Here is a 27,738-nt window from a genome sequence, read left to right as displayed (position 1 = left end):
CTCTTTTTTTTTCTTTTTTCTTCTTTTTTTTTTCCTTTTTCTCTTCTTTTTTGTATTTTTCTTCTTCTCTTATTTCTTTTAAAGTCCTCTAGTACTCCTCTACTACTCCTTAATTTTCATTGTCAATACACAATAACCTTACAAAAAAAAAGGAAGAGAAGCCCTATTTTTAAACCGAAGATTATTCTCTCCCAATCTTGACTCTCTGTTTTCTACCTCAGGACACCTCTATTTCCTCCTTTCCCCATCTCTTCCCAATCCAATTCTGTGAATCTTTGTAGGTGACTGGGCTACGGAGAACACTCTGGGCACAGACAGCTGCGTAGATCTGTCTCTCTCCTCTTGAGTCCCCCTTTTTCTCCTCCTGCTCATCTCTATCTCCCTCCTCCCTTTTCTCCTCTTCATGTAACTCTGTGAACCTCTCTGGGTGTCCCTAACGGGGGAGAATCTTTTAGCCATTAACCTAGAAGTTTTATTATCAGTGCTGTATAGTTGGAGAAGTCCTGAGACTACAGGAAGAATAAAACTGAAATCCAGAGGCAGGAAACTTAAGCCCTAAACCTAAGAACACCAGAAAACTCCTGACTACATGGAACTTTAAGTAATAAGTGACCGTCCAAAAGCCTCCATACCTACACTGAAACCAACCACCACCCAAGAGCCAATAAGTTTTACAGCAAGACATACCACGCAAATTCTCCAGCAACGCAGGAACATAGCCCTGAACGTCAACATACAGGCTGCCCAAGGTCACACCTAACACATAGACCCATCTCAAAACTCATTACTGGGCACTCCATTGCTCTCGAAAGAGAAGAAATCAAGTTCCACGCACCAGAACACTGACGCAAGCTTCCCTAACCAGGAAACCTTGACAAGCCAATCATCTAACCCCACCCACTGGATAAATCCTCCACAATAAAAAGGAACCACAGACCTCCAGAATACAGAAAGCCCACTCCAGACACAGCAATCTAAACAAGATGAAAAGGCAGAGAAATACCCAACAGGTAAAGGAACATGAAAAATGCCCACCAAGTCAAACAAAAGAGGAGGAGATAGGGAATCTACCTGAAAAAGAATTTAGAATAATGATAATAAAAATGATCCAAAATCTTGAAAACAAAATGGAGTTACAGATAAATAGCCTGGAGACAAAGATTGAAAAGATACAAGAAATGTTTAATAAAGACCTAGAAGAAATAAAAAAGAGTCAATTAAAAATGAACAATGCAATGAATGAGATCAAAAACACTTTGGAGGCAACCAAGAGTAGAATAACGGAGGCAGAAGATAGGATAAGTGAGGTAGAAGATAAAATAGTGGAAATAAATGAAGCAGAGAGGAAAAAAGAAAAAAGGATCAAAAGAAATGAGGACAACCTCAGGGACCTCTGGGACAATGTGAAACGCCCCAACATTCGAATCATAGGAGTCCCAGAAGAAGAAGACAAAAAGAAATGCCATGAGAAAATACTCGAGGAGATAATAGGTGAAAACTTCCCTAAAATGGGGAAGGAAATAGCCACCCAAGCCCAAGAAACCCAGAGAGTCCCAAACAGGATAAACCCAAGGCGAAACACCCCAAGACACATATTAATCAAATTAACAAAGATCAAACACAAAGAACAAATATTAAAAGCAGCAAGGGAGAAACAACAAATAACACACAAAGGGATTCCCATAAGGATAACAGCTGATCTATCAATAGAAACCCTCCAGGCCAGAAGGGAATGGCAGGACGTTCTGAAAGTAATGAAAGAGAATAACCTACAACCTAGATTACTGTATCCAGCAAGGATCTCATTCAGATATGAAGGAGAATTCAAAAACTTTACAGATAAGCAAAAGCTGAGAGAATTCAGCACCACCAAACCAGCTCTTCAACAAATGCTAAAGGATCTTCTCTAGACAGGAAATGCAGAAAGGTTGTATAAACGTGAACCCAAAACAACAAAGTAAATGCAACGGGACCACACCTATCAATAATTACCTTAAATGTAAATGGGTTGAATGCCCCAACCAAAAGACAAATATTGGCTGAATGGATACAAAAACAAGACCCCTATATATGCTGTCTACAAGAGACCCACCTCAAAACAAGAGACACATACAGACTAAAAGTGAAGGGCTGGAAAAAAATATTTCATGCAAATGGAGACCAAAAGAAAGCAGGAGTCGCAATACTCATATCAGATAAAATAGACTTTCAAATAAAGGCTGTGAAAAGAGACAAAGAAGGACACTACATAATGATCAAAGGATCAATCCAAGAAGAAGATATAACAATTATAAATATATATGCACCCAACATAGGAGCACCGCAATATATATGGCAAACACTAACGAGTATGAAAGAGGAAATTAATAGTAACACAATAATAGTGGGAGATTTTAATACCCCACTCACAACTATGGATAGATCAACTAAACAGAAAATTAGCAAGGAAACACAAACCTTAAATGACACAATGGACCAGCTAGACCTGATTGCTATCTATAGGACATTTCACCCCAAAACAATCAACTTCACCTTTTTCTCAAGTGCACACGGAACCTTCTCCAGAATAGATCACATCCTGGGCCATAAATCTAGTCTTGGAAAATTCAAAAAAATTGAAATCATTCCAGTCATCTTTTCTGACCACAGTGCAGTAAGATTAGATCTCAATTACAGGAAAAAAATTGTTAAAAATTCAAACACATGGAGGCTAAATAACATGCTTCTGAATAACCAACAAATCATAGAAGAAATCAAAAAAGAAATCAAAATATGCATAGAAATGAATGAAAATGAAAACACAACAACCCAAAACCTATGGGACACTGTAAAAGCAGTGCTAAGGGGAAGGTTCATAGCATTACAGGCTTACATCAAGAAACAAGAAAAAAGCCAAATAAATAACCTAACTCTACACCTAAAGCAATTAGAGAAGGAAGAAACCCAGGGTTAGCAGAAGGAAAGAAATCTTAAAAATCAGGGCAGAAATAAATGCAAAAGAAACTAAAGAGACCATAGCAAAAATCAACAAAGCTAAAAGCTGGTTTTTTGAAAAAATAAACAAAATTGACAAACCATTAGCAAGACTCATTAAGAAACAAAGAGAGAAGAACCAAATTAGCAAAATTAGAAATGAAAATGGAGAGATCACAACAGACAACACTGAAATACAAAGGATCATAAGAGACTACTACCAGCAGCTCTATGCCAACAAAATGGACAACTTGGATGAAACGGACAAATTCTTAGAAAAGTATAACTTTCCAAAACTGAACCAGGAAGAAATAGAAGATCTTAACAGACCCATCACAGGCAAGGAAATCGAAACTGTAATCAAAAATCTTCCAGCAAACAAAAGCCCAGGACCAGATGGCTTCACAGCTGAATTCTACCAAAAATTTAGAGAAGAGCTAACACCTATCTTACTCAAACTCTTCCAGAAAATTGCAGATGAAGGTAAGCTTCCAAACTCATTCTATGAGGCCACCATCACCCTAATTCCAAAACCAGACAAAGATGCCACAAAAAAAGAAAACTACAGGCCAATTTCACTGATGAACATAGATGCAAAAATCCTTAACAAAATTCTAGCTAACAGAATCCAACAACATATTAAAAAAATCATACACCACGATCAAGTGGGCTTTATCCCAGGAATGCAAGGATTCTTCAATATCCGCAAATCAATCAATGTAATACACCACATTAACAAATTGAAAGATAAAAACCATATGATTATCTCAATAGATGCAGAGAAAGCCTTTGACAAAATTCAACACTCATTTATGATTAAAACTCTCCAAAAAGCAGGAATAGAAGGAACATACCTCAACATAATAAAAGCTATATATGACAAACCCACAGCAAGCATCACCCTCAATGGTGAAAAATTGAAAGCATTTCCCCTGAAATCAGGAACAAGACAAGGGTGCCCACTCTCACCACTACTATTCAAGATAGTGTTGGAAGTTCTGGCCACAGCAATCAGAGCAGAAAAAGAAGTAAAAGGAATCCAGATAGGAAAAGAAGAAGTGAAACTCTCACTGTTTGCAGATGACATGATCCTCTACATAGAAAACCCTAAAGACTCTACCAGAAAATTACTAGAGCTAATCAATGAATATAGTAAAGTTGCAGGATATAAAATTAACACACAGAAATCCCTTGCATTCCTATATACTAACAATGAAAAAACAGAAAGAGAAATTAAGGAAACAATACCATTCACCATTGCAACAAAAAGAATAAAATACTTAGGAGTATATCTACCTAAAGAAACAAAAGACCTATACATAGAAAACTATAAAACACTGATGAAAGAAATCAAAGAGGACACAAACAGATGGAGAAACATACCTTGTTCATGGATTGGAAGAATCAATATTGTCAAAATGGCTATTCTACCCAAAGCAATCTATAGATGCAATGCAATCCCTATCAAGCTACCAACGGTATTTTTCACAGAACTAGAACAAATAATTTCACAATTTGTATGGAAATACAAAAAACCTCGAATAGCCAAAGTAATCTTGAGAAAGAAGAATGGAACTGGAGGAATCAACCTGCCTGACTTCAGACTCTACTACAAAGCCACAGTCATCAAGACAGCATGGTACTGGCACAAAGACAGAAATACAGATCAATGGAACAGAATAGAAAGCCCAGAGATAAATCCACGAACCTATGGACACCTTATCTTTGACAAAGGAGGCAAGGATATACAATGGAAAAAAGACAACCTCTTTAACAAGTGGTGCTGGGAAAACTGGTCAACCACTTGTAAAAGAATGAAACTAGAACACTTTCTAACACCATACACAAAAATAAACTCAAAATGGATTAAAGATCTAAATGTAAGACCAGAAATTATAAAACTCCTAGAGGAGAACATAGGCAAAACACTCTCCGACATAAATCACAGCAAGATCCTCTATGACCCACCTCCCAGAATATTGGAAATAAAAGCAAAACTAAACAAATGGGACCTAATGAAACTTAAAAGCTTTTGCACTACAAAGGAAACTATAAGTAAGGTGAAAAGACAGCCCTCAGATTGGGAGAAAATAATAGCAAATGAAGCAACAGACAAAGGATTAATCTCAACAATATACAAGCAACTCCTGCAGCTCAATTCCAGAAAAATAAATGACCCAATCAAAAAATGGGCCAAAGAACTAAACAGACATTTCTCCAAAGAAGACATACAGATGGCTAACAAACACATGAAAAGATGCTCAACCTCACTCATTATTAGAGAAATGCAAACCAAAACCACAATGAGGTACCATTACACGCCAGTCAGGATGGCTGCTATCCAAAAGTCTACAAGCAATAAATGCTGGAAAGGGTGTGGAGAAAAGGGAACCCTCTTACACTGTTGGTGGGAATGCAAACTAGTACAGCCACTATGGAAAACAGTGTGGAGATTCCTTAAAAAACTGGAAATAGAACTGCCATATGACCCAGCAATCCCACTTCTGGGCATACACACTGAGGAAACCAGATCTGAAAGAGACACGTGCACCCCAATATTCATCGCAGCACTGTTTATAATAGCCAGGACATGGAAACAACCTAGATGCCCATCAGCAGATGAATGGATAAGGAAGCTGTGGTACATATACACCATGGAATATTACTCAGCCGTTAAAAAGAATTCATTTGAATCAGTCCTAATGAGATGGATGAAACTGGAGCCCATTATACAGAGTGAAGTAAGCCAGAAAGATAAAGAACATTACAGCATACTAACACATATATATGGAATTTAGAAAGATGCTAACGATAACCCTATATGCAAAACAGAAAAAGAGACACAGAAATACAGAACAGACTTTTGAACTCTGTGGGAGAAGGTGAGGGTGGGATGTTTCAAAAGAACAGCATGTATACTATCTATGGTGAAACAGATCGCCAACCCAGGTGGGATGCATGAGACAAGTGCTCAGGCCTGGTGCACTGGGAAGACCCAGAGGAATCGGGTGGAGAGGGAGGTGGGAGGGGGGATCGGGATAGGGAATACATGTAAATCTATGGCTGATTCATATCAATGTATGACAAAACCCAAAAAAAAAAAAAAAATTAAAAAATTAAAAAAAAAAATTCATGGATCCCTACTCCTCCCCCCACCCCCGTAACACTCAGCTGTTCTGTTTCCATGTGTCTTCTCATTTCTCCTTGAAGTACTGTGAGTGAGTACTCTTATCTACATACTCCCAAGACAGTAACTGACTAAGCCAAAGAGATTACCTATGTCCCCATCTAGGCAGAGTTTTTACTGCCAGACTAATTTTTCCACTACTGAGCCCATGGGTTGGTTGCCCTTGGGCCAGGTGCTCACCCCTGATCCTATCAACAAAGGGCCAAGGGGAAGAGTCAGGTGAATCAAAGCACAGAACTCTTGGGACCTTTTGCCCACAACCAGATCTATTTTTGGCCTAGAATGCTTTTCTTAGAACAGGATTCCAAGCATGGTGGATGATGACAGATTATATGATTGGAGAAGGAAAAAAAAAAAGAAAGAAACTTCAAGCCTAACATCAAACTAAAAGATTCAAAAAGTTAGAAAAATTTAATTTTAAACCTTATGAAATATTTCATAGATCACTTTCAAACATCTCAATGCTTAAACAAAAGTTCAGATCATACAGAAAATCTTGCCTTACAAAAAAACTAGAGTTGAAAATGCTTAGGCCAAACTTCATCAAACTAGTTGAAACAATACAGAATTCGTAGACTAGAGGAGCAGAGTACCACAAGATGGCAGCATCGTCCCTTCTGTGTTTCATCAGGTTTTAAGTCTAAGGTGTTCATCTGTTGAGTCTTTTCTAAGAAAACTATTCACCTCTTCCTTGAAGCCATTTTTAAGAAAACTGAACAGAGCCCTAGTTAATACAGAAGGAATAAAGCTACAATAGATGTGGCATCTATTCTTCTACAGTCCAGTACACACATTATCTCTGAGCTCATTTTATTCCCAAGATCTTGGGACTGCCTATCTTTTTAAATCTAATTGAGTATGTAATCAGGAATAGAAGCAATAGCTTGGATTATCCAAGGATTACCGGCTCCTAAACCATGTTACAATTTCAGGAACTTAATCTTTTTAATATTCCCTATTTGGCATTTATGTAATACAGGTTTTTATTATAGCCATTTTAAATATCTGTTTATCTCTATTAGATTCAATTCAGTCGCAACTGTGATGGCTAATTTTACATGGTAAGTTGGCTCAATCATGTCTGACTCTTTGCAACCCCATGGACTGTAGCCTACCAGGCTCCTCTGTCCACGGGATTTTCCAGGCAAGGGTACTACAGTGGGTTGCCATTTCCTTCTCCAGGGGATCTTCCCAACCCAGGGATCAAACCCAGGTCTCTCACATTGCAGGCAGATGCTTTACCGTCTGAGCCACCAGGAAAGCCTGGGTAACTTGGCTAGATCATGTTATATAGTTATTTGGACAAATACCAGTCTAGATGTTGCTATGAAGGTATTTTCTAGATGAGACTAAAATATAAATCAGCAGATTTTAAGATTTTATTTTTACTCCCTTGTACCTAGTTCAATATGCCTTTTGACTCTCCTTTTCAAAGTCCTAATAAAAGTCAAACCTGGAATGGAAGTGAGCAGCACCTATGCACACTTACCCAGATTTGAGCCTTGCAGGCCTCCTGAAGCACTTTGGGAATATGCATGATCTACACCAGAATGAACAGCTAGCTACAACCTTTTCTTCAGTTTAAAATGAAGGGACAGGAGGGGGAGATGTTAACCTAAAACAGGTGAGTATTATTATTATTCTTCACATGCCTATAAGCCTCCCTTATTTCAGGGTACACAAAATATACATCACTGTTCCCGTCTATTTCAGTCTTAGCCTTTCTTTCTCTCTTACTCAACTACCATACTCAACCCACTCCAAATTTTACTTATCTTCTCTTTGACTGCCCTGCCTTCACACTGTATTTCTTTGGAATTTTTGCTTTAAGTGCTTTTTAAACTAGTCATTAGAACCGTCTCCCTTGACTACTCCCTTAAACTCTCTTAGTGGCTCTGAAAACAAACCTACTGAATAGTTTCACTCAAATGTTGACCTGAAGACTAGATGGGACCTGGCCTCATACATACTAGCAGAGCTAAACTAGAACAAATCTTGAATGTCTAAGTCACCTGTACAAGCATAATTTCTGAACAAATATATAAAATAGGAACCATCTTCCTTCAAAAGGAAAGCCTAGAGACTAACTTTTAAAAATATGTGCACAGTGAGTCTGGATGTTAATGATTAAAAATCACTGCTTTAGAGGAAACTATATATATGTGTGTGTATATATATAATTTATTTATAAAAGAATCTAATGAAATCTGTAGACTCAATCCTGAGAAACTCTTATATACAAATCTCTTCGAGAAATTTATAAGCGTTCATGTCTCTTTCAAAAGCCATTCACAGAAGTCCCTCCTCCAGAGACCCAAGGACTACCAGCTTAAAAAAATAAAAAACTTGACCTAAAATATTCTATTATAGTTGGAGTTTCCATAGGCTATGTATGGTCCTCATGAAGCACTTTTTACCAAACCACTGAAAGTATAACTATTATTCTCAAATAGTGAAGAATTTTATAAAGTTGGGTTATTTCAGCTAGAATCTTTTCATAACACTTGCCATCACCTTTTCGAAAAGGATTTCATGAGCAGAAGAGTCATTCTGTGACACACCTACAGAAAACACTAAGAGGAAGATGACAGGAGAGGAAAGCAAAGGAATAGAATGTCTGAATAAAGTACATAAAGGAAAGTGTAAAGTGCTGTGTGCACACCAATGCTTGATAGATGATACTGGATAATTCACAGACCTTTTTTTTCTTTATTAAATGTGTAAAAACGAGTTCTCATTTTTACAAGCTCAAAATCAGACAAGTATATGAGGGTATATAATTGGCATGTATAAACTGTACCCACCAAAAAGCTCACTGCGGACACAATCCATACTACATTCAACGTCTGCATATTTACATGATATTTCCTGCAAAGTAAATACAAAATTAATTCCCATCACTTTAGTACGTATGTGGTATACATACTGAAACATACACAAACATAATCAAAACAAAGGCAGTTTTTTCAAACAAAATACCAAAGGCAATTTTTTTCAACTCAAGTACCAATTCATTATTTTGTACAAAAAACAGCAAGACTAATTTAAGGGTTCTGCTCAGTTTTAGTCAGCAAGATATGTGTGTATGCTACTGAAATACAGCTAAAGTTTTAGATTTTAATTACCAAGGCAACAGTACTTCTGTTTTACAAATGACCTAAAAATAGTGGTGTGTGCTCAGTCGCTCCGTAGTGTCAGACTCTTTAAAACCCCATGGACTGGGACTCACCGGGTTCCTCTGTCCATGGAATTTTCCAAGCAAGAATACCAGAGTGGGTTGCCATTTCCTTTTCCAGGGAATCTTCCCAAACCAGGAATCAAACCCGAGTCTCTTACAGAAGTCTCCTGCACTGGCAGGCAGATTCTTTACTGCTGCATCACCTGGGAAGCCTCAAAAATAGTGGATGCCAATACGTATTCTCGACATTTTAAGAAATCTTCAAAATGTAAATACATTTCTAAAAATACATGTACCTTGCCATTCATTCAATAAACATAATCTGTTTTAAAATAGATCACAAAAATTCAATTTACCAGAATTCTATACCTATTTCCTGACTATTTATTTCAGTCTTAAATCTGACTTTGTATCAAAAGCAGTAGTTTAAGAATTTATTCATAAGATTAATCCCAAGAGTTACTGGGTAGCTTTCACATTATTTTATTCCTTATAAATCTAAATCACTACAAAATCTCAACCAGTGACTTGAATCAGTCCTTAAATCAGACTTATATCTAGGAGGGTCCTTAAAATGTGCATGGGCCCTATCTAAGAACTAATGAGTAAAAATCTTTCAGAAACTTTTTTTTAGTTTCCAGGTGATAATATGCAGCCTAGAGTGGAAGACTCTGACCTGGATCACCAGACCAGTGGTTCTCAACTTATAAAGTACATCTGAGTCACTTGACAAAACTTTTTTAAAAAAACAGGAAAAAAAAAAAAAGAAAAACAGATTTGCTTCAGTAGTTTGAGAGTGGTGTCCAAGAACCAGCATTTCAAATAATCTTTGCAGTTGGACCACAAACCACTCTTAAGAAACAATGCACAGGTTTTGTCAGGCTGTGAATGAGTCCATTCAGCAGTTTAGGTGACGCTGTCCTGCCAGTACTCATGATCCTGCCACCCCTCGTGATCCTGCCACCCCAGTAGTTTTAACTAATGTTTTGAGGGTAACACACAGCCTTTAAAAATAAAATATATTTCTACTCTTACACATAAGGTCAAAGTCAAGTGAACTGTGGGATCATAATTCACTCACTAAAGAAGGAAAAAGCTCAAACAAATTTTAAAAATCTTTAAACAGACTTGTTCTAAGCACTCAACGTAAATCTAAATGCCTTCCCCAGCCTGGGATGTGATCAGAGGTAGTGCTTCCAGCTCACCAAATGTAATGTAGTTTATGAGAGACAAACATTCTAATCATAATCTGTAACCTTACCTACTCTGTACAGCCTCTGTGTAACAGAGATTGGACATCAGCTGGATATTAAATAATACTAAAACAGTGAATAATACACTCTCAATTTAAAATAATGAAACTTCATAATATTTCCCTCACATAATAAATTTCTACATTTAATACTGGGCGGGGGGGGGGGGGACCCAGAAAACACCAAGGGTATCATGCTGCCTCCTTTGTGAAGAAGCTATTTACTAGTTTTCTACCATTTTTGTCATTATCTGTAAAATGGATAGTTGCCATGTATAACTCTACTTCAAGAATTTTTTTTAAAAGCACAGAAAAGTAACCACATGTAAGGCCACACAGCAAATCAGAGGCTAGCTGGAAACAGCAACACTTTCCACTTGGGAAGTCAAGTTCATTATCTTATCAACTTCACAACTGTTTCTCACAGAGTGTGATGACTAAAAATTATGAATATTTAAGTGCATTTGTGTGCAAGCTACACCACCCTGACCCAACTTTAGGAATAGATATAATCTACTTTGAACCCAAGAACTGCATAAGAACTAAACAGCAACAACAAAGCTAGGAAGCAGCTAACAGTCTATGGTCAGTGGAACCTCTATGGCATCTTGTTCACCCATCCTATGTCTAAGATGCTAATATTTCCCGTGTACATACTTAACTATCACATTCTTCACAAAGGCTTATACCACCTCTTTTCCAGGGGCATATGTGATTAAATAGTTGGCATTTCTTAACCAAACAATGAAAAGGCAACTGCCAAAACCTAGTACTGTATTGTCAGAAAGGCAAATCATTTCATAAAATAAGAAACTGAAACTTTCAAATCCACAGTTTTTAAGAAGCTAAACAATGCATAATAAATTTGAATCACTTAAAGAGTCTATAGACTATTAAAACAATCAAACCATTTTTCAGTTTATAAATGACCTAAGGCCAAAATAATGAATTTAAAAATTAAGCAAAACAAAGTTGAAAAATTATACAAATATCCAAACTATGTGACATGTCTTCTACTTAGAAAAAAAAGCTTCTTGAATGGCTGAAATGAAGAGAGATAGACAGCACTCCTGGAAAAGGATTTCAAAACAGAACACAGTGGTATAAGGCACTACCTTAACATTAAGTCTACACCAGATCATCTTAAATCCAGAACATGAACAGGAAAAGGAAGGATACAAACATCTGACTTCTCACGTCCTTTTAGCTGGTTTGGCAGTTAACTGCTTTTCTCTTTCAAATTCCTTCTCTCGTTGCTGCTCCCTTTCCAACTCTTCTTTTTGTCTCTTCTGCTGCAGTTTAAGTGCTCTTTTCTAAGTCAAAAAAAAAAAAAAAAAATTAAAAGCCAAGAGAACAAAAGGCTTATAGGTTATGGCCTAGTTTAAAAGCAGTAGTGCTAGTGGTTATGGGGAGATGCAACTGGGAGGTACAAACTACTGGGTGTAAGACAGGCTCAAAGATGTGCTATACAACAGGGGGAATATAGCCAATATTTAGTAATAACTGTAAATGGAAAATAACCTTTACAAATTAAAAAAATAATTTAAGTAATGGTGCTTTTATATAGTAATAAATTTCATATTTAACTTTTAAATTTGTCCTGGGCAATTTTTTTATTGACGAATAATTGCGGTACAATATAAGTTATAGGTATACAATATAGTTATTCACAATTTTTAATGTTCTGGGTAACTTAAAGTCTCCTTAATACAAAAAGTTTGTTACTCAAAACTCCTATTAAATGACAATTACAGTGACATATTCAGAGACTGTGAGCCCACTAGCCCAGCTATTAGTAGAAAAGCCCAATGGGGTTCATAAGAATGTGTATTAAAAGAAACTAATGTACCATGAATTAAGTATGTGATTGTATATGAATATATAAAAAGTCAGAAAATGAATTCTGAAGAAAAAGAGACAATCCTCTACTTCTGTAAAGATCGTAAAAGAATTTTCAACTCACTTTCAACTTTGATGTCTTTTCATGAAGCATCAACATCTCTTTTCTTATATTCACCAACTTGGCATGATAGTGTTTAGCTTCAGTGAACTTAAGATGGAAAAGTAAAATGAAAAGTCAGCTTAGACTGAAATATGAAAATGGATAAATAAACCAATATCTAAGTGATAGTTCATTCTTCCTAAATTAGTCAAAACTTTTGAAGCTTTAATTAACTCCACATTTTAATTCCAAAAGTTCAAATTTAATTTAAACCACTAGTAGGGCTTTTGAGAATACTGAATTCAGTTCAGATTGATTAAAAAAGTTACTAAACATAGACATTTATATTCTGTACAAATAACATTTTGCCTTAAAAACATGCAGTATAATCCTGAAATTTTAGTAAAACTATCCAACAATGGTACCAGTTTCACTCAAGAAAAGTAAAACACTCTGTACTGCCTCTACAAGGGGAAGGCCGAGCAGGGTACACAGGACAGTTGAGTCTGCCCATCTGGAAAAACCAAGCTGTGGCCAGGGAGCCCTAAGTAGGCTGTGGACAAGTTTGGTGATGTTCTCTGGGCTTCTGAAGTCAGACCAAGGAGAACAATCTCTGTAAGGAGCTTTTCTTCCCAATGAATGTTAAGTACAGACTTTCCATTTCAGCCAGAGATAGGAGAGAAGGAAAAAAGCACTTCTTTCTCAGGAAGCAAGGTTAACAGAGAGAGAAGATCAGGTAACAAAAATGAAAGGTGTCAGTAGTGAGCTTAGCAGCCTTAATGTAGCTACAAGTCAAGTCAGAGTCTGATGAGCTCGCGAGCTTACAGACCCTCTTTCTCTCTCTGGCCTTCTATTGATCAATTCTTACATGACAATCAAAACCACTCTTGGGCTGAGAGAAGGAAAAAGAGGAAGACTTAGCTTCTACCCCTTCAGATGGAAGCAAGAGTATTACATCTGCTTGGTTCTTTCATTTATCCTTAATTCATTCAACAAATATATGCTCTGCTGCTATATGAACTCAGTGGGAAAGACAAAAGTTGGTGTGTTTTGCCCACTTCCTTCACAAATCAGGGACTACTGACTAGAAGACTTTGTATTTATGACCACATATCACTGCCTAACACTAGAGAAGGTGGACTTGGTTTCTGATTGTTATAAAAGGAAAACATTAATCCACAACATTTTCCAATGAAAAGTCCATTTTTTGACATATGTATGAAATCCCACAAAATCATGCAAACTACACTATTTCTAATGTTCAGGGTAAAGAGAAAAGTAGCCACAAGTTCCTTATTTCTGTTAATTCTCCATTTCTTAAAATAAAGTGTATCAGTTCCTCTCATCAAAAAGCTAAAAACCAAGAAAAAAAAAAAAAAAAGCTAAAAACCTTCTGGTGAAATTCAACTGTTGTCACTTATACTGAAAGATATAAAGAGTCTGTCAAGGACCGTCAGTCTCTTTCAGCATTAATTTGTTACGGCGTTACAAAAATGCCATACAATGAAATAAATGCTAATTTTAAAAACCATGTACTTGATAAACAGAGATGGTCTTCCTTAAGGGGAAAAACAGCACCCCCAAAATTCCTTACATTTACTTTTCTTTATTAGTTTTTACTTACGAGAAGATCTATTCCAGATTTTCATATACAAGTTCAATTTCCTATCACAAGTTTAACATTTGAAAGTTAACAATTCAAAACAATAGAAGATCTAATAAAGTAAATCAAGGTTTCCTGTTAGACAACACATTCTAAATTTTAAAAATTAGAGAAAAAAAATCTCAAACATACATAAGTACAAAATTGGGAGGATAAAACTATTTCTAAATAGTTGTCTCTAAGCTTTCTCTAAGCTGTTGTCAACTAAATCATACTTGGGAGTAAGTGCTGACTCTTTGTGATCCCATGGACTGTAACCCAACAAGGTCCTCTTATCCACAGGATTATCCAGGCAAGAATTCTGGAGTGGGTTGCCAATTCCTCCTCCAATGGATCCTCCCGACACAGGGATTGAACCCACATCTCCTGTGGCTCCTGCATCGGCAGGTGATTCTTTGCCACTGAGCCACCTGGGAAACCCCCAAATCATACTTACCAAAGCATTAATGTCCAACATAGAATGACATTCTTTAAATTTTGAAATTTCTTGTTCCAATGTGTCTAATAATACAACTTGGTTCTGTCTGAAACAAAAGCATACAGCCAAAATAAACTCTATATACTCTAAGTGATGGTTCAGTAAAAGGAATCACATTCATCTTGGTTAATGTTAAAAGTAGATTAAGTTGGAAATTTATTGACTTTCCAATGCTTATTTAATTTAGCATAATCTTTTTCAAAATAATATTCCAAAGCCACATTCTGATAACTAAATATGTCTTTTATTCTGGCCTCAATTTCAGATTCCAGTAACATCAAACCATTTTTAATTATTTTATTACTTATTTCTAGCAACTCTCTGTTCTATCCCTGAAAAATTTTTTTATACTATCTTGCCCAAGAAATCTGATGTTTTATATATATTAAAATTGTAACATTACCATAAAGGAAAAGAAGTCATGAATTTTTAGATTAGAGCTGGGAAAAATGCAGCATCAAGGGATAATAACCAGTTGTGTGATCTTGGAAATTTCGTTTTTCTGGACCTAAATTCATTTACAAAGTAAGAAGGTCATACCAGGTGATTTCTAAGATTTCTCACTAAAATCTGATTCAAAACTTTCTATTGAGGAAGAGAAACCAACTTCTCTGATATTCTTCTCCAGATCAAACAATGCTAGTATCACAGGAATAAGTGACACTGGGGGAGGTGGGGGGTGGTCATTTAATTAAATACTGTGAAGAATAATATAGACAAACAAAAGTATGACATGATGTGCTTGCATCATGATGCAATGATGACAAAAAGAAATAGCAAAGAAGAGACTGAAGGGCAGTTATAACATCTCATTCAGCACACAAATCCCACAGGTCATAAGTGTCCCTTCAGCTCTGAGTGGAGACAACAGAGGGTGAAACACTGAATGGATGAGAGGAGAACTCAGCAAGTCAATGATCCAAGACAAGTAGGACAGCAAAAACACCGTGTTAAAACTGGAAAACATAAAAACAAAAAGAAACTAAAGTGGGTTCTTCCAAAAAGATTGATAAAATTGACAACCTTCTAGCTAGACTAACAAAGAAAAAGAGAAAGAAGACACAAATCACTAACATAATTTATGGAAAGGGAGTCATCACTACTTATTCCATAGATGTTAAAAAGGATAATAAAGGAATACTTCAGATAGCTCTATGCCCACAAATTTGATAACTTAGAATGGAAATGACTAATTCCTTGAAAGACGCAAACTACCAAAATTCACACAAGGAGAAACAGATAATCTAAGTAGCCCTATACTTAAAATTAGCAACTTTCCAGAAATGAAAGAACCAGGAAAGATGACTTCACTGACGGTTTCCACCAAACATTTAAGGAAGAAATTATACCAATTTTCCACCCTCTCCTTTAGAAATGGAAACAGAGGGCACTTTCCAATTCATTCTATGAGGCCAGCATTACCCTGAAGTCAAAAACAGATAAAGACATTGCAAGAAAGGAAAACTATAGACCATTATCTTTCACAAACATAGATGCAAAAATCCTCAACAAAATATCAACAAATCAAATCCATCAATGTATAAAAAAGAATTCTATACCACAACAAAGTGGGATTTATTCCAAATACACAAAGCTGGATCAGCATTTGAATATCAGTCAATGAAACCCACCACATCAACTGGTTAAAGAAGAAAAATCATATGGTCTTATCAGATGCAGAAAAAGAATTTGACAAAGTCCAACACCCATTCATGATTAAAAACATTCTCTTCAAACTAGGAAGAGAGGAACTGCCTCAACTTGATAAAGACTATCTTAAAAAAAAAAAAAAAAAAAAGCCACAGCATCTACTAAGAAACTAGAAAGTTTCCACCTAAAGATCAGGAGCAAAAGGATGTCCACACTCAGTAATCCTAGGCAACATTGTATTGGAAGTCCTAATGCAGTAAGACAAGAAAAGGAAATAAAAAGTATACAATTAGAAAGGAAGAAATAAAACTGTCTTTATTCACAGAAAACATGATTGCCTATGTGGAAAATCCCAAAGAATCACCACAACAAAAGAAAACCAGGAAAGAAATATGAATACAGCAAGGTTTCAGAATACAAAGTTAATATACAAAAGTCAGCTGCTTTCACACATACCAGCAATGCATAATTAGAATAAAAAATCAATACCACTGACAATAATCCCTGTCCCATAAAATATACTTTGGTATAAATCTAACAAAACACGTATAGGCTCTATATGCAAAAACTATTAAATTCTAATGAAAGAAATAAATGAGATCTAAATATGGAAGAGATATTCTAAGTACATGGAATAAAAAACTCAACATGCTAAGATATCAATTCTTCCCAACTTGATCCAAAGGGTCAATGCAATCTCAATCTAAATCCCAGCAAGTTATTTTGTAGATGTCAACAAACTAATTCTAAAATTCACATGGAAAGCCAAAGACCCAGACTAGCCAAGACATAAAGAAGAAAAATAAAACTGGAAGACTTATATTACTTACATTACTAAATTTCAAATTTCATTACAGAAACTACAAAAATCAAGATAGCATGGTACTACTGAAAGAACAGAAACACTGATCAATGGGACAGTCTAGAAAGCTCTTAACTTGACCCACATATTTCTTTCTTCTTTCTCTGAAGTTTGCTTCAGCTCAGTTCAGTTCAGTTCAGTAGCTCAGTCGTGTACAACTCTGAGACTCCAAGGACTGCAGCACGACAGGATTCCCTGTCCATCACCAACTCCTAGAGGTTACTCAAACTCATGTCCATCAAGTTGGTGATGCCAACCAACCATCTCATCCTCTGTTGTACCCTTCTTCTCCCACCTTCAATCTTTCCCAGCATCAGGGTCTTTTCCAATGAGTTAGTTCCTCACATCAAGTGGCCAAAGTATTGGAGTTTCAGCTTCAACATCAGTTTCCAATGAATATTCCAATAAATATTTAGGACTGATCTCCTTTAGGATTGACTGGTTTGATATCCTTGAAGTCCAAGGGACTCTTAAGAGTCTTCTCCAACACCATAGTTCAAAAGCACCAATTCTTCGGTGCTCAGCTTTCTTTATAATCCAACTCTCACACCTATACATGACTACTGGAAAACACATAGCTCTGACTAGACGGACCTTTGTCGGCAACGTAATGTCTCTGGCTTTTATTATGCTGTGTGGTTGGTCATAGTTTTTCTTCCAAGGAGCACGCGTCTTTTTTTTTTTTTTCATTTATTTTTATTAGTTGGAGGCTAATTACTTTACAATATTGTAGTGGTTTTTGTCATACATTGACATGAATCAGCCATAGATTTACATGTATTCCCCATCCTGATCCCCCCTCCCACCTCCCTCTCCACCCGATCCCTCTGGGTCTTCCCAGTGCACCAGGCCCGAGCACTTGTCTCATGCATCCAGCCTGGGCTGGTGATCTGTTTCACCCTAGATAATATACATGTTTTGATGATGTTCTCTCGAAACATCCCACCCTCGTCTTCTCCCACAGAGTCCAAAAGTCTGTTCTGTACATCTGTGTCTCTTTTTCTGTTTTGCATATAGGATTATCGTTACCATCTTTCTAAATTCCATATATATGCATTAGTATACTGTATTGGTCTTTATCTTTCTGGCTTACATCACTTTGTATAATGGGCTCCAGTTTCATCCATCTCATTAGAACTGATTCAAATGAATTCTTTTTAATAGCTGAGTAATATTCCATGGCGTATATGTACCACAGCTTCCTTATCCATTCGTCTGCTGATGGGCATCTAGGTTGCTTCCATGTCCTGGCTATTATAAACAGTGCTGCGATGAACACTGGGGTGCACGTGTCTCTTTCAGATCTGGTTTCCTCGGTGTGTATGCCCACAAGTGGGATTGCTGGGTCATATGGCAGTTCTATTCCCAGTTTTTTAAGAAATCTCCACACTGTCCTCCATAGCGGCTGTACTAGTTTGCATTCCCACCAACAGTGTAAGAGGGTTCCCTTTTCTCCACACCCTCTCCAGCATTTATTGCTTGTAGCAAGCCATCCTGACTGGTGTGTAATGATACCTCATTGTGGTTTTGATTTGCATTTCTCTGATAATGAGTGATGTTGAGCATCTTTTCATGTGTTTGTTAGCCATCTGTATGTCTTCTTTGGAGAAATGTCTGTTTAGTTCTTTGGCGCATTTCTTGATTGGGTCATTTATTTTTCTGGAATTGAGCTGCAGGAGTTGCTTGTACATTTTTGAGATTAATCCTTTGTCTGTTGCTTCATTTGCTTATTATTTTCTCCCAATCTGAGGGCTGTCTTTTCACCTTGCTTATAGTTTCCTTTGTTGTGCAAAAGCTTTTAAGTTTAATTAGGTCCCATTTGTTTATTTTTGGAGCAACCGTCTTTTAATTTCATGGCTGCAGTTATCATCTGCAGTGATTTTGAAGCCCCAAAAAATAAAGTATCTCACTGTTTCCATTGTTTCCCCATCTATTTGCCATGAAGTGATGGGACCAGATGCCATGATCTTAGTTTTCTGAATGTTGAGCTTTAAGCCAGCTTTTTCACTCTCCTCTTTCACTTTCATCAAGAGGTTCTTTAGTTCTTCGCTTTCTGCCATAAGTGTGATGTCATCTGCATATCTGAGGTTATTGATATTTCTCCCAGCAATCTTGATTCCAGCTTGATTCATCCAGCCCAGCATTTCTCATGATGTACTCTGCATATAAGTTAAATAAGCAGGGTGACAATATACAGCCTTTACGTACTCCTTTCCCAATTCAGAATCAGTCTGTTATTCCATGTCCAGTTCTAACCGTTGCTTCTTGACCTGCATACACATTTCTCAGAAGGCAGGTCAGGTGGTCTGGTATTCCCATCTCTTGAAGAATTTTCCACAGTTTGTTGTGATCTACACAGTCCAAGGCTTTGACGTAGTCAATAAAGCAGAACTAGATGCTTTTCTGGAACTCTCTTGCTTTTTCGATGATCCAGAAGATTTTGGCAATTTGATCTCTGGTTTCTCTGCCTTTTCTAAATCCAGCTTGAACATCTGCCAAGTTCACGGTTCATGTACCATTGAACCCTGGCTTGGAGAATTTTGAGCATTACTTTGCTAGAGTGTGAGATGAGTGCAACTGTGCAGTAGTTTGAGCATTCTTGGCACTGCCTTTCTTGGGGATTGGAATGAAAACTGACCTTTTTCCTGTCCTGTGGCCACTGCTGAGTTTTCCAAATTTGCTGGCATATTGAGGGCTTATCGTTCCTTAACACTTAAGAAGTTTACTAACTGTTTATTTATCATATTCAATTGTTATAAATAGTAGCTGAAATTACTATCATCCTCATCATCATTGTCCAGATGCCTAAGAAGATAAATGGGGCTATTCAAACACTAAATTTCAGCCAATGTCCTCACCAATTACACTTTCCATTTAATTGATTCCCAGCTTTTTATACATTAAGTGTTATTGAGATGTGCTTTGCTTGCAGAGTTGCTTACCCTCCTTCAGTCTATCATACATCATCCAAACTCACTCACAAAATCTATACGACTTTTCTGCCATAAGCACTGACTGGTGTTAAAATACAAGACATAACACACACTAGGAATAAAAAAATATCTCACTTGGAACTAGCAGAAAACTAAGACTATTACAAACTCCCTTAACTGCAGTAGGGTACCACATGTAACAGAACACAGTATCATCTTTGTACTCATTTATCATCTTCAAGCCCAAGGATTGTAACATTGGTTACTAATATTTACAAAATGGACACAGTTGTTGATTACTCCTCTCCTTTTGCCCTAATAAAGGCTTGTGAGATCAGTTTTCAAAGAGTAAGCCTTGAAGCAGCAGCTGTTCATAGCGAGTTTAAAACTGACCACCACAAAAAAGAAATAATAGGCCAGTGTGGGCAATCCAGAGAGGTCGTAAGCCAAGAGGAATTAGAAACTCAGATATTTGTTTCTGGTTGGGAACTGATAAAGTCAGAGTGTAATTTCTCCATACTGATCTCACTCTGGTTTCACACTCTGATCACTCTATGGGTTCCATTCTTCCTTATCCTGTTCCTGTCTTAGCTTATTCTCCAATCTTTTAGTTAGCTAGTAGAGCTCCATTCCATTAACTAGGACTGAAATGGGTCATCTCAAAAAAAGGTAATTAGAAATTTCTGGCATCTCATGTGAACCAACAATAGAAAACAAATGTGACCCTCATGGAGACAATTTTGCAACTCTACTCAGAAATAGGTATAAACCCATTTGCAACATTCCCAAGAGACAGTACTTTCCTAAAATAGTGGCTAGAAACCAAAACTAACCAGCATCTAGATAAGATTTAGGCATACTTCTTAGAAGAGACCAAATTCTCTAGGAGCGTTCATCTCACTTTTCACATTTAAATTACAGTATAGTATATGTGTAATTTAATTACTCCATGTCCATTTGCTATCACAAAAGATAAAGAAATACTCTATCGTATTATATGTTATAAAACATTATCCCTAATACAGTATATACTTTACTTATACAGTAAATTATGACTATGCCAGAGGAGAGATGAGGGCATCAGTGGTTTTTATCAACTCACGTGAGTTCCTGGAGAGCTTGTTTTGATCTCTGCAGATCTGGCAAGTAGTGAGAAAGCAAGCCTTCTGCCAGTTGCTCCACAGCTTTGTCTTCTATGGTCAAGTCCTCAATTAACCCTTCATCTGGAGAAGTGTCACTTAAACCTGTCCCCGAGCAAAAAATCAAATTTAGGAAGCTTTTAAAATGACACAGGGATAACAGAGTAGTAGGGATGGGGGGAAGGAGGCTGGCGGCGGAGCTCAGAGTACACACACAGGATACTATAAGTATCTTCTTTTTTTTTTTTACTTTCTGAGAAGCCTCTAAAAATTAAGCTATGAGCACTCAATAAGTATTTTTAAGTTACTAGCACAAGGTTAGGTCTAGATTAAAAGAACATTAACACATGCAATTTCCACATTTATGTATTTTTCAGGGTAGAGGATTTAGAGTTTTCAATGAATTATTAAAGGAGTCTTAGGCCTAAAAGGAACGAATAATCACTGAATGGAAGCAAGAAATTCTTCTTTTCCAAATTATACATATTTTAAATGCAATGCCTAAAAATATTTGTTTTCAATTTGATGGATTGAAATGGATAAACATTTATTTGGCAGACAGCCTGATATATTAAGTGTTAACTGTTAGTCGCTCAGTCATGCCTGACTCTGCGACCCCATGGACTGCAGCCCACCAGGCTCCTCTGTCCATGAGATTTTTCAGGCAAGGATACTGCAGTGGGTTGCCATTTCCTTCTCCAGGGGATGTTCCCAACCCAGGGATTGAACCTGGGTCTCCTGCACTGCAGGCAAATTCTTTACCGACGGAGCTACAAGGGAAGGGCCTGATATATTACTAACATATAAAAGGACAGTTGTTTTGTCAGCTGTCAGAGAGCAGGAGAGAGATTTTCTAAGAATTTCTCCTCTCTTGAGATTCAGTAATTAATTTATCATAGAAAATAGTGTATAGTAATCGTCGCTATATAAATATAGACATGATGCCAGAAAATATTTTATTCATATTCTTCCTTTTAATAATAGTGTAAGCACTGTGCTAGGCATTCAAAAATGTCTAAATGAATACCCATCAATCACTACTCCTACCAAGAAAAATACAAAATATTTTCTAAATAGGGTTCAATGAATTGTAAGATTTTAGAATCACTGGTCTAGAATAAAAAAAAAAAGTGAATGGTCACATTATTAAAACTGTAGTCCACAGCATTTTATTTATTTATTTATTTATTTTATTAGTTGGAGGCTAATTACTTCACAACATTTCAGTGGGTTTTGTAATCCACAGCATTTTAAAACTAATATTAAACTCTGAAATACCTCTCTTTAATCATAATCTGGTAATAACCTGTAATATCAAATTAGGTCATTATACAGAATATGTTTACCACAATACACTGTCTATAGCTCTTTTCCAAGTACACTTTTTACCACAAATTTAAATTTTGGCAAGACTGAGAAAAACAACATTCTGTCATATATTCAAAATTAGCTTTTATGGAGAAGGAAATGGCAACCCACTCCAGTATTTCTTGCCTGAAAAATCCCATGGTGGGCTAGAGTCCATGGGGTCACAAAGAGTCATACATGACTGTGACTAAGGGAAAAAAAAAAAAAAAAAAAACAAAATTAGCTTTTAGAGATCAAAATAAAATAGCATGGCTTTTATTTGGATCCTGAGAAACACATGAACAAACTGGATTCCCCTAGGTTGCAAGGCAATATTAAAACAAGAGCTAGCTAGAAACTGAAGCACTCCACAAATGAAATAAAAATGTAATGGGAAAAGTAAAGTATGTACAGATATTGCCATTGTTGTACCATCAGATGGGAACCTAATAAAATATATCTGATAATTCATGCCACTGCTAAAGGCTTCTTTACAAAATTGTGCAAACAGCAGCAACTCTCTTTAAAAATATATAGAAAACAAAAGTATCACAGATAAGCAGAAACAAATAAAAATATTTCAACCATAAGGATAAACAACCAATACACCTTTCTTATGCTATATAAACATTTTAATTCACAGACACTACCCTCCCCACCACCCCAGACTTCTGGTTAGTATTTGGAAGAGTCTAAGTTACTCGTCTTTTTACACACATTTATTCCCTAAGTTCAAGGTACTTTATTGTTGGAGACAAGAAACTTTTGCTGCACGTATACTGTATGCACTAGTTTTTGAGGTTACAATAAATTAGGCAAGTCCCTTTCCCTGAAAGGGCTCAATACAGGGGAATCAGAGAATGTGAGAGGTGCCCTTGGATGAGAGAAAGATTACTTTCACCAGGGATATTGGGCAACAATTATAAAGGAAGTGTGGGCATTTGAGCTGAAGCTTGAAGAATGGGATAGAATTTTCATTTCTTTCTTTTTTCTTTCTTTTTAAATGTTATTCATTGTAAAAAATTTAAAATACAATAGAAGAGGGCATAACCTGAAAAGTCAAAATATGCCTTCTCGCTCTCTTACTCCAGACAGAGTCACACTGGAGTTTTCTTTAATAGCCTTCAAGAAATTGTCTCTGAAAACTCATGCTTAAACCCTGTTTTTATCACAAATGAAATATTGCTTATACCATAACTTTTCTCATAAATATGTATCTCAGGTATCATCTGTACCAACATATATGAATTTACTCCATTGTTTCTAACATAATACAACTCTACCATATTTTGTTTAACCATTTCCCTGCTGTTATGGACTGAATGTTTGTGGCCTCCCCCAAAATGTATACATTGACGTCCTAACCTCCAATGTAAAGGCATTTGGAGGTGGGAGTCTTTGGGAAATAATTAAGTTTAGATGGGGTATGAGTGTAGGGCCCCCATAATGGGATTACTGGCCTTAAAATAAGAGGAAGAGAGACAGTACTCTCTCCTTCCATCCTGTGAGGGCACAGTGGAAGGCAGCCATCTGCAAGATATGAAGAGGGTCCTCACCAGGAACATATTTTGCTCACACCTACACCTTGGACTTCACAGCCTCCAGAACTTCAAGGAATAAATGTCTGTTGTTTAAGTCACCCAGTTCATGTTATTTTGTTATAGCAGCCCAAGTAGACTAAGACACCTACAGAAAATAAGACATCTATTTCACTTTGCGCTATTTCAAACAATGTTGCAGTGAGCTGTGCTTGTCTTTGCATATCATGTCACTGTTTCTGTAGAATAAATTCTTAGAACTAGGTTAGTGGGACAAGGGGTTTATGCATTTGTTAACAGACATTGGAAAACTACCTTCCTAAGAGAGGGCACCAATTTACACTTCCACCAACAACCTACAGAGGGCTGTCTCCAAATGGGGAAGAATTCTAAGACTGGAGAAAAAGGGATGCAACATGAGTAAAGGAGGAAGCATAGGATTGCTCTGGAAAGAGAGGTTCGTTTGGGGTGTCTGGAGCATGAGACATATTCAGTAGTGAGCTCTAAGACTATGCCACCAGCAATGACGACCCTTGAGTGCCAAGCTAATGTGTTTGGCTCTTAATTTAGTAAGAAGCCATTTATGGTTTCCAAGCAAGTAAATGACATGATGGATCTTGGGGCAGTGATGTGGCAGTGTGATAGATGGGATAGAAGAATAAGAGACTGGAGGTGGACTGGCCTTACAACTGTGATTGTTAAAGGGTGACAATACAAAGGAGAGAAGGAACTTGTAGGGTAGAATCCCCTGGAATAGACAGGGGTGGGAGGAAAGAGTTAAGAATAATGTCAGAGTTTCAGGAGATCATGACTTGGCACCATTAATAGGATCAGACATCTACTTTTATTTTAGTACATGCTGTAGGGTAAGATTAGTGCAAAATGACCATGTTAAAGTATGCAGAAAGCAGATGTAGGAGCAAGCAGCAGAGAGACCCGATCTGCATTTACATACAAGGCAGTCATATTTATAGAAGCAACTTCTAAAGGTGTGAAGAGGGAGATCACGGAGGAAAAACATGACCAAGAAAGACCTGAGCACTATTTCGGGGTAAGGTCTATATTTCTGGAACAGGAAGTACAAGTAAAGGCACGTCCAAAGTCCTGCAGCCTTTCTTATCTAGGGTTCCTCATCTGAACCACAGACCACAGAAACTGTTTCTCAATTCTCCCAAGGATGGTACATACACATACTTAGTACCATTATGGATGCAGAACAAGTCGATTCATTACATTCAATAGATGCCTTAGGCCATTCAGGTTTAAATCTTTTCTTGAATTCGAGTTGAGAAAGACTGCTGGAGAAACAGGGATGCAATAAGGTCAACAAGCAAGACAAGCATTTCATGAGTGAGTGGTCAGTAATACCGGATACCTCAGCTCTCTGAATAACAAACCAATCATCCTGGAAAATCCATCTTCAACCACTAACTTGTAACAAATAGCCAACAGTGTGCTGGAGTCATTAAGCAAATTCACAATGGCTTCACTTTCAAACCCCACCAACAGCACCCCAAACGCCGTTTTTTCCCACCCCGCCTCCACCCGCAAGATCTCGTTTCCCGCCCCCTCCTCTGGGTAGGAAGGCCACCAGGGCAAGGTTCCCTTATTCCGCGCCGCGGCCAGAGTCTCGGGTCAGCAGCTGCTGAAAGCAACTTACTCCCGCCGGGCAGCACGGAGACCCACCCACTTGGGTCAGACCGCCCGCCCCGCCCAATAGCACTTACCCGGCGTCAGGTCCCCGGCCTCCAGGCCTTCGGGTGGCCCTGCCAGGACCCCGTCCGGGGAAGGCGGCCCAGGGACACTCATGTCCCTCCGCTGGGAACAGGGAAGGGGCAGTTGCACAGACTGTCAGACGCAGTGAGGAAGCACCGATTGCGTCCAGAGCCCACCCGGACAGAAACGACGGTCGCACCAGGAAGTGACGAAAGCGGAAGATGGCAGGCTCTGGGCACGTGACCGCGGGCTTTCCACCCCCCCCCCCTCCCCCCCCACACACACACCCTTTTATCCTCCCCCACGCCCGGCGCTTCTAGGAGTTCGAGCTGAAGTGCTAACGGGGTGGGGACTGGGAGTCAGATGAGTCAGCGGCCGCGAGCCTCGCGTCCCCGAGTCTGGTGGTCGGGGGGCGGGATGAAAGAGGCGGTGTCGAAAGGGCTAGGTTGGTCTCCAAGACCAGAGAGCTGTGTGTTGAGCCTGGGCCAGCAGTTGGACTTTGATCAGTGGGCCAGTCGCAGCTTCTCCGTTTTGTGTCCTTATTAAGGAAATACCTTAAGGACTGCAATTTGAACGCATTAAAAATTCACGTTTAGTTCAGTCTTGCTAACTAGGAGTTTGTCAAGATTCATCTCTCCTCTTGTTGATTGTAGGTGAACGATGTAAGGCCTGGCTGGCAGCATCTATTAATATCTACTGAACAAATTCAGCCAAATTACCGTAAACTGCACTTACTGAGATCCTATGGGATGATGTCATGAATTTTTATGAAAAACAGTTAGAAATGGGCAAAAGCTGCCTCAGACCAATAAAATGATTACCTCCTTACTTTAGACCCTCTCGCTTAAACTGTAATAGTGGCCTGCTAGTGTTGCACCCCCAAATCGCCTGTCCAAACAGTTTTCTATTCAACAGGCAAATCTGTTTTCAAAAAAAAATGAGAATTTATGTCAAGCCTCAGAAACTTGCTCCCCAATTACCTTATCAGTGCATTCACACAGCTTCCTCTTTTGGCCTTCTCTCCTCTTAGGATTAGGTGCTCCTTACTACCTGTGGTAAGCAGAACATGCCCTCACCAAAGATGTCCACAGATTTCATCCCCAGAACCTGTGAATATGTTGTTTCACTACAAAAGAGTAATTAAGGTTGCTAGTCCCAGAGACTGTAAAATGGATTACCCGAGGTTATTGAGTGGATCTGAGGTATCACAGGGGCCTTCAATCCTGGAAAAGGGAGGCAGAAGAAGAGAGTTAGAAAGGAGATGTGACTATGAAGAATGACTAGAGAGATGCAACGTTGACTTCAAAAGTAAAGGATGAGGGTTACTGACCAGAATTGCGGTGACCTCTAGAAGCTGGAAAATACTAGGAAGTGGATTCACCACTGGAGCCTCTAGAATGGAACTCAGCCATGTCTCAGTTTTACCCAGTGAGATCTGTATTGGACTGCTCACCGACAGAACTAAGATAATACATAAATTTGTATTGCCTTAAGTTTGTGGTTATTTGTTAATAATAACATTTGGAAAGTAATAGGAATAATAAAGTAACGCACTATCTTTCAAACGTCCTTTGTTTCATCTGAGCATACTCCCCAAAACTATGCCCTTTCATGAATGGAATATTTTATTATTTTCAAAGTCTTACTCATATTTCAAGGCTTGACCAAAATAATAACTACTGTAAAATCATTCACAATTCCTCCTCCCCTTTCAACTCACTTTCAGGAATTACACTAATAACCTTTTCCTAACTACAAAGCATCCTCCTGCTATTTAGCACTTAATCCATTCTTGTATTAGTTGCATCTGTTGACTTCCTGTATCAGATTGCAAACTCCAAACAGAAACTTATTCACAGAGCACCAAATAGGTTCTAAAT

At 37.7% G+C, this 27,738-nt stretch overlaps 1 protein-coding gene across 1 annotated transcript; it reads right to left on the bottom strand.

The window, feature by feature from the left end:
• Nucleotides 1-8,849: 8,849 nt before the first annotated feature.
• On the bottom strand, nt 8,850-26,065 carry BLOC1S6 (biogenesis of lysosomal organelles complex 1 subunit 6). Its single transcript, XM_061157065.1, has 5 exons — nt 25,870-26,065; nt 21,221-21,362; nt 14,632-14,719; nt 12,554-12,640; nt 8,850-11,903 (listed from the first exon to the last, which is right to left on the bottom strand). Exons 1-5 carry the CDS (start codon nt 25,949-25,951, stop codon nt 11,784-11,786), a joined length of 519 nt encoding a protein of 172 aa, XP_061013048.1. The 5' UTR covers nt 25,952-26,065; the 3' UTR covers nt 8,850-11,783.
• Nucleotides 26,066-27,738: the final 1,673 nt, after the last annotated feature.

The sequence above is a fragment of the Dama dama genome, chromosome 12 (assembly GCF_033118175.1).
Source record: "Dama dama isolate Ldn47 chromosome 12, ASM3311817v1, whole genome shotgun sequence".
In the NCBI taxonomy this organism is placed as follows: domain Eukaryota; kingdom Metazoa; phylum Chordata; class Mammalia; order Artiodactyla; family Cervidae; genus Dama; species Dama dama.
This window is presented reverse-complemented; position numbering and strand designations above follow the sequence as displayed.

Coding starts and splice junctions, on each gene's coding strand:
- BLOC1S6 (XM_061157065.1), bottom strand. CDS start 25,951: ATGAGTGTCCCTGGGCCGCCTTCCCCGGACGGGGTCCTGGCAGGGCCA. Junction 14,720..21,220: donor CAAGCTCTCCAGGAACTCAC/GTGAGTTGATAA, acceptor CTTTTGTTTCAG/ACAGAACCAAGTTGTATTAT. Junction 11,904..12,553: donor AAAAGACATCAAAGTTGAAA/GTGAGTTGAAAA, acceptor TTTTTGACTTAG/AAAAGAGCACTTAAACTGCA.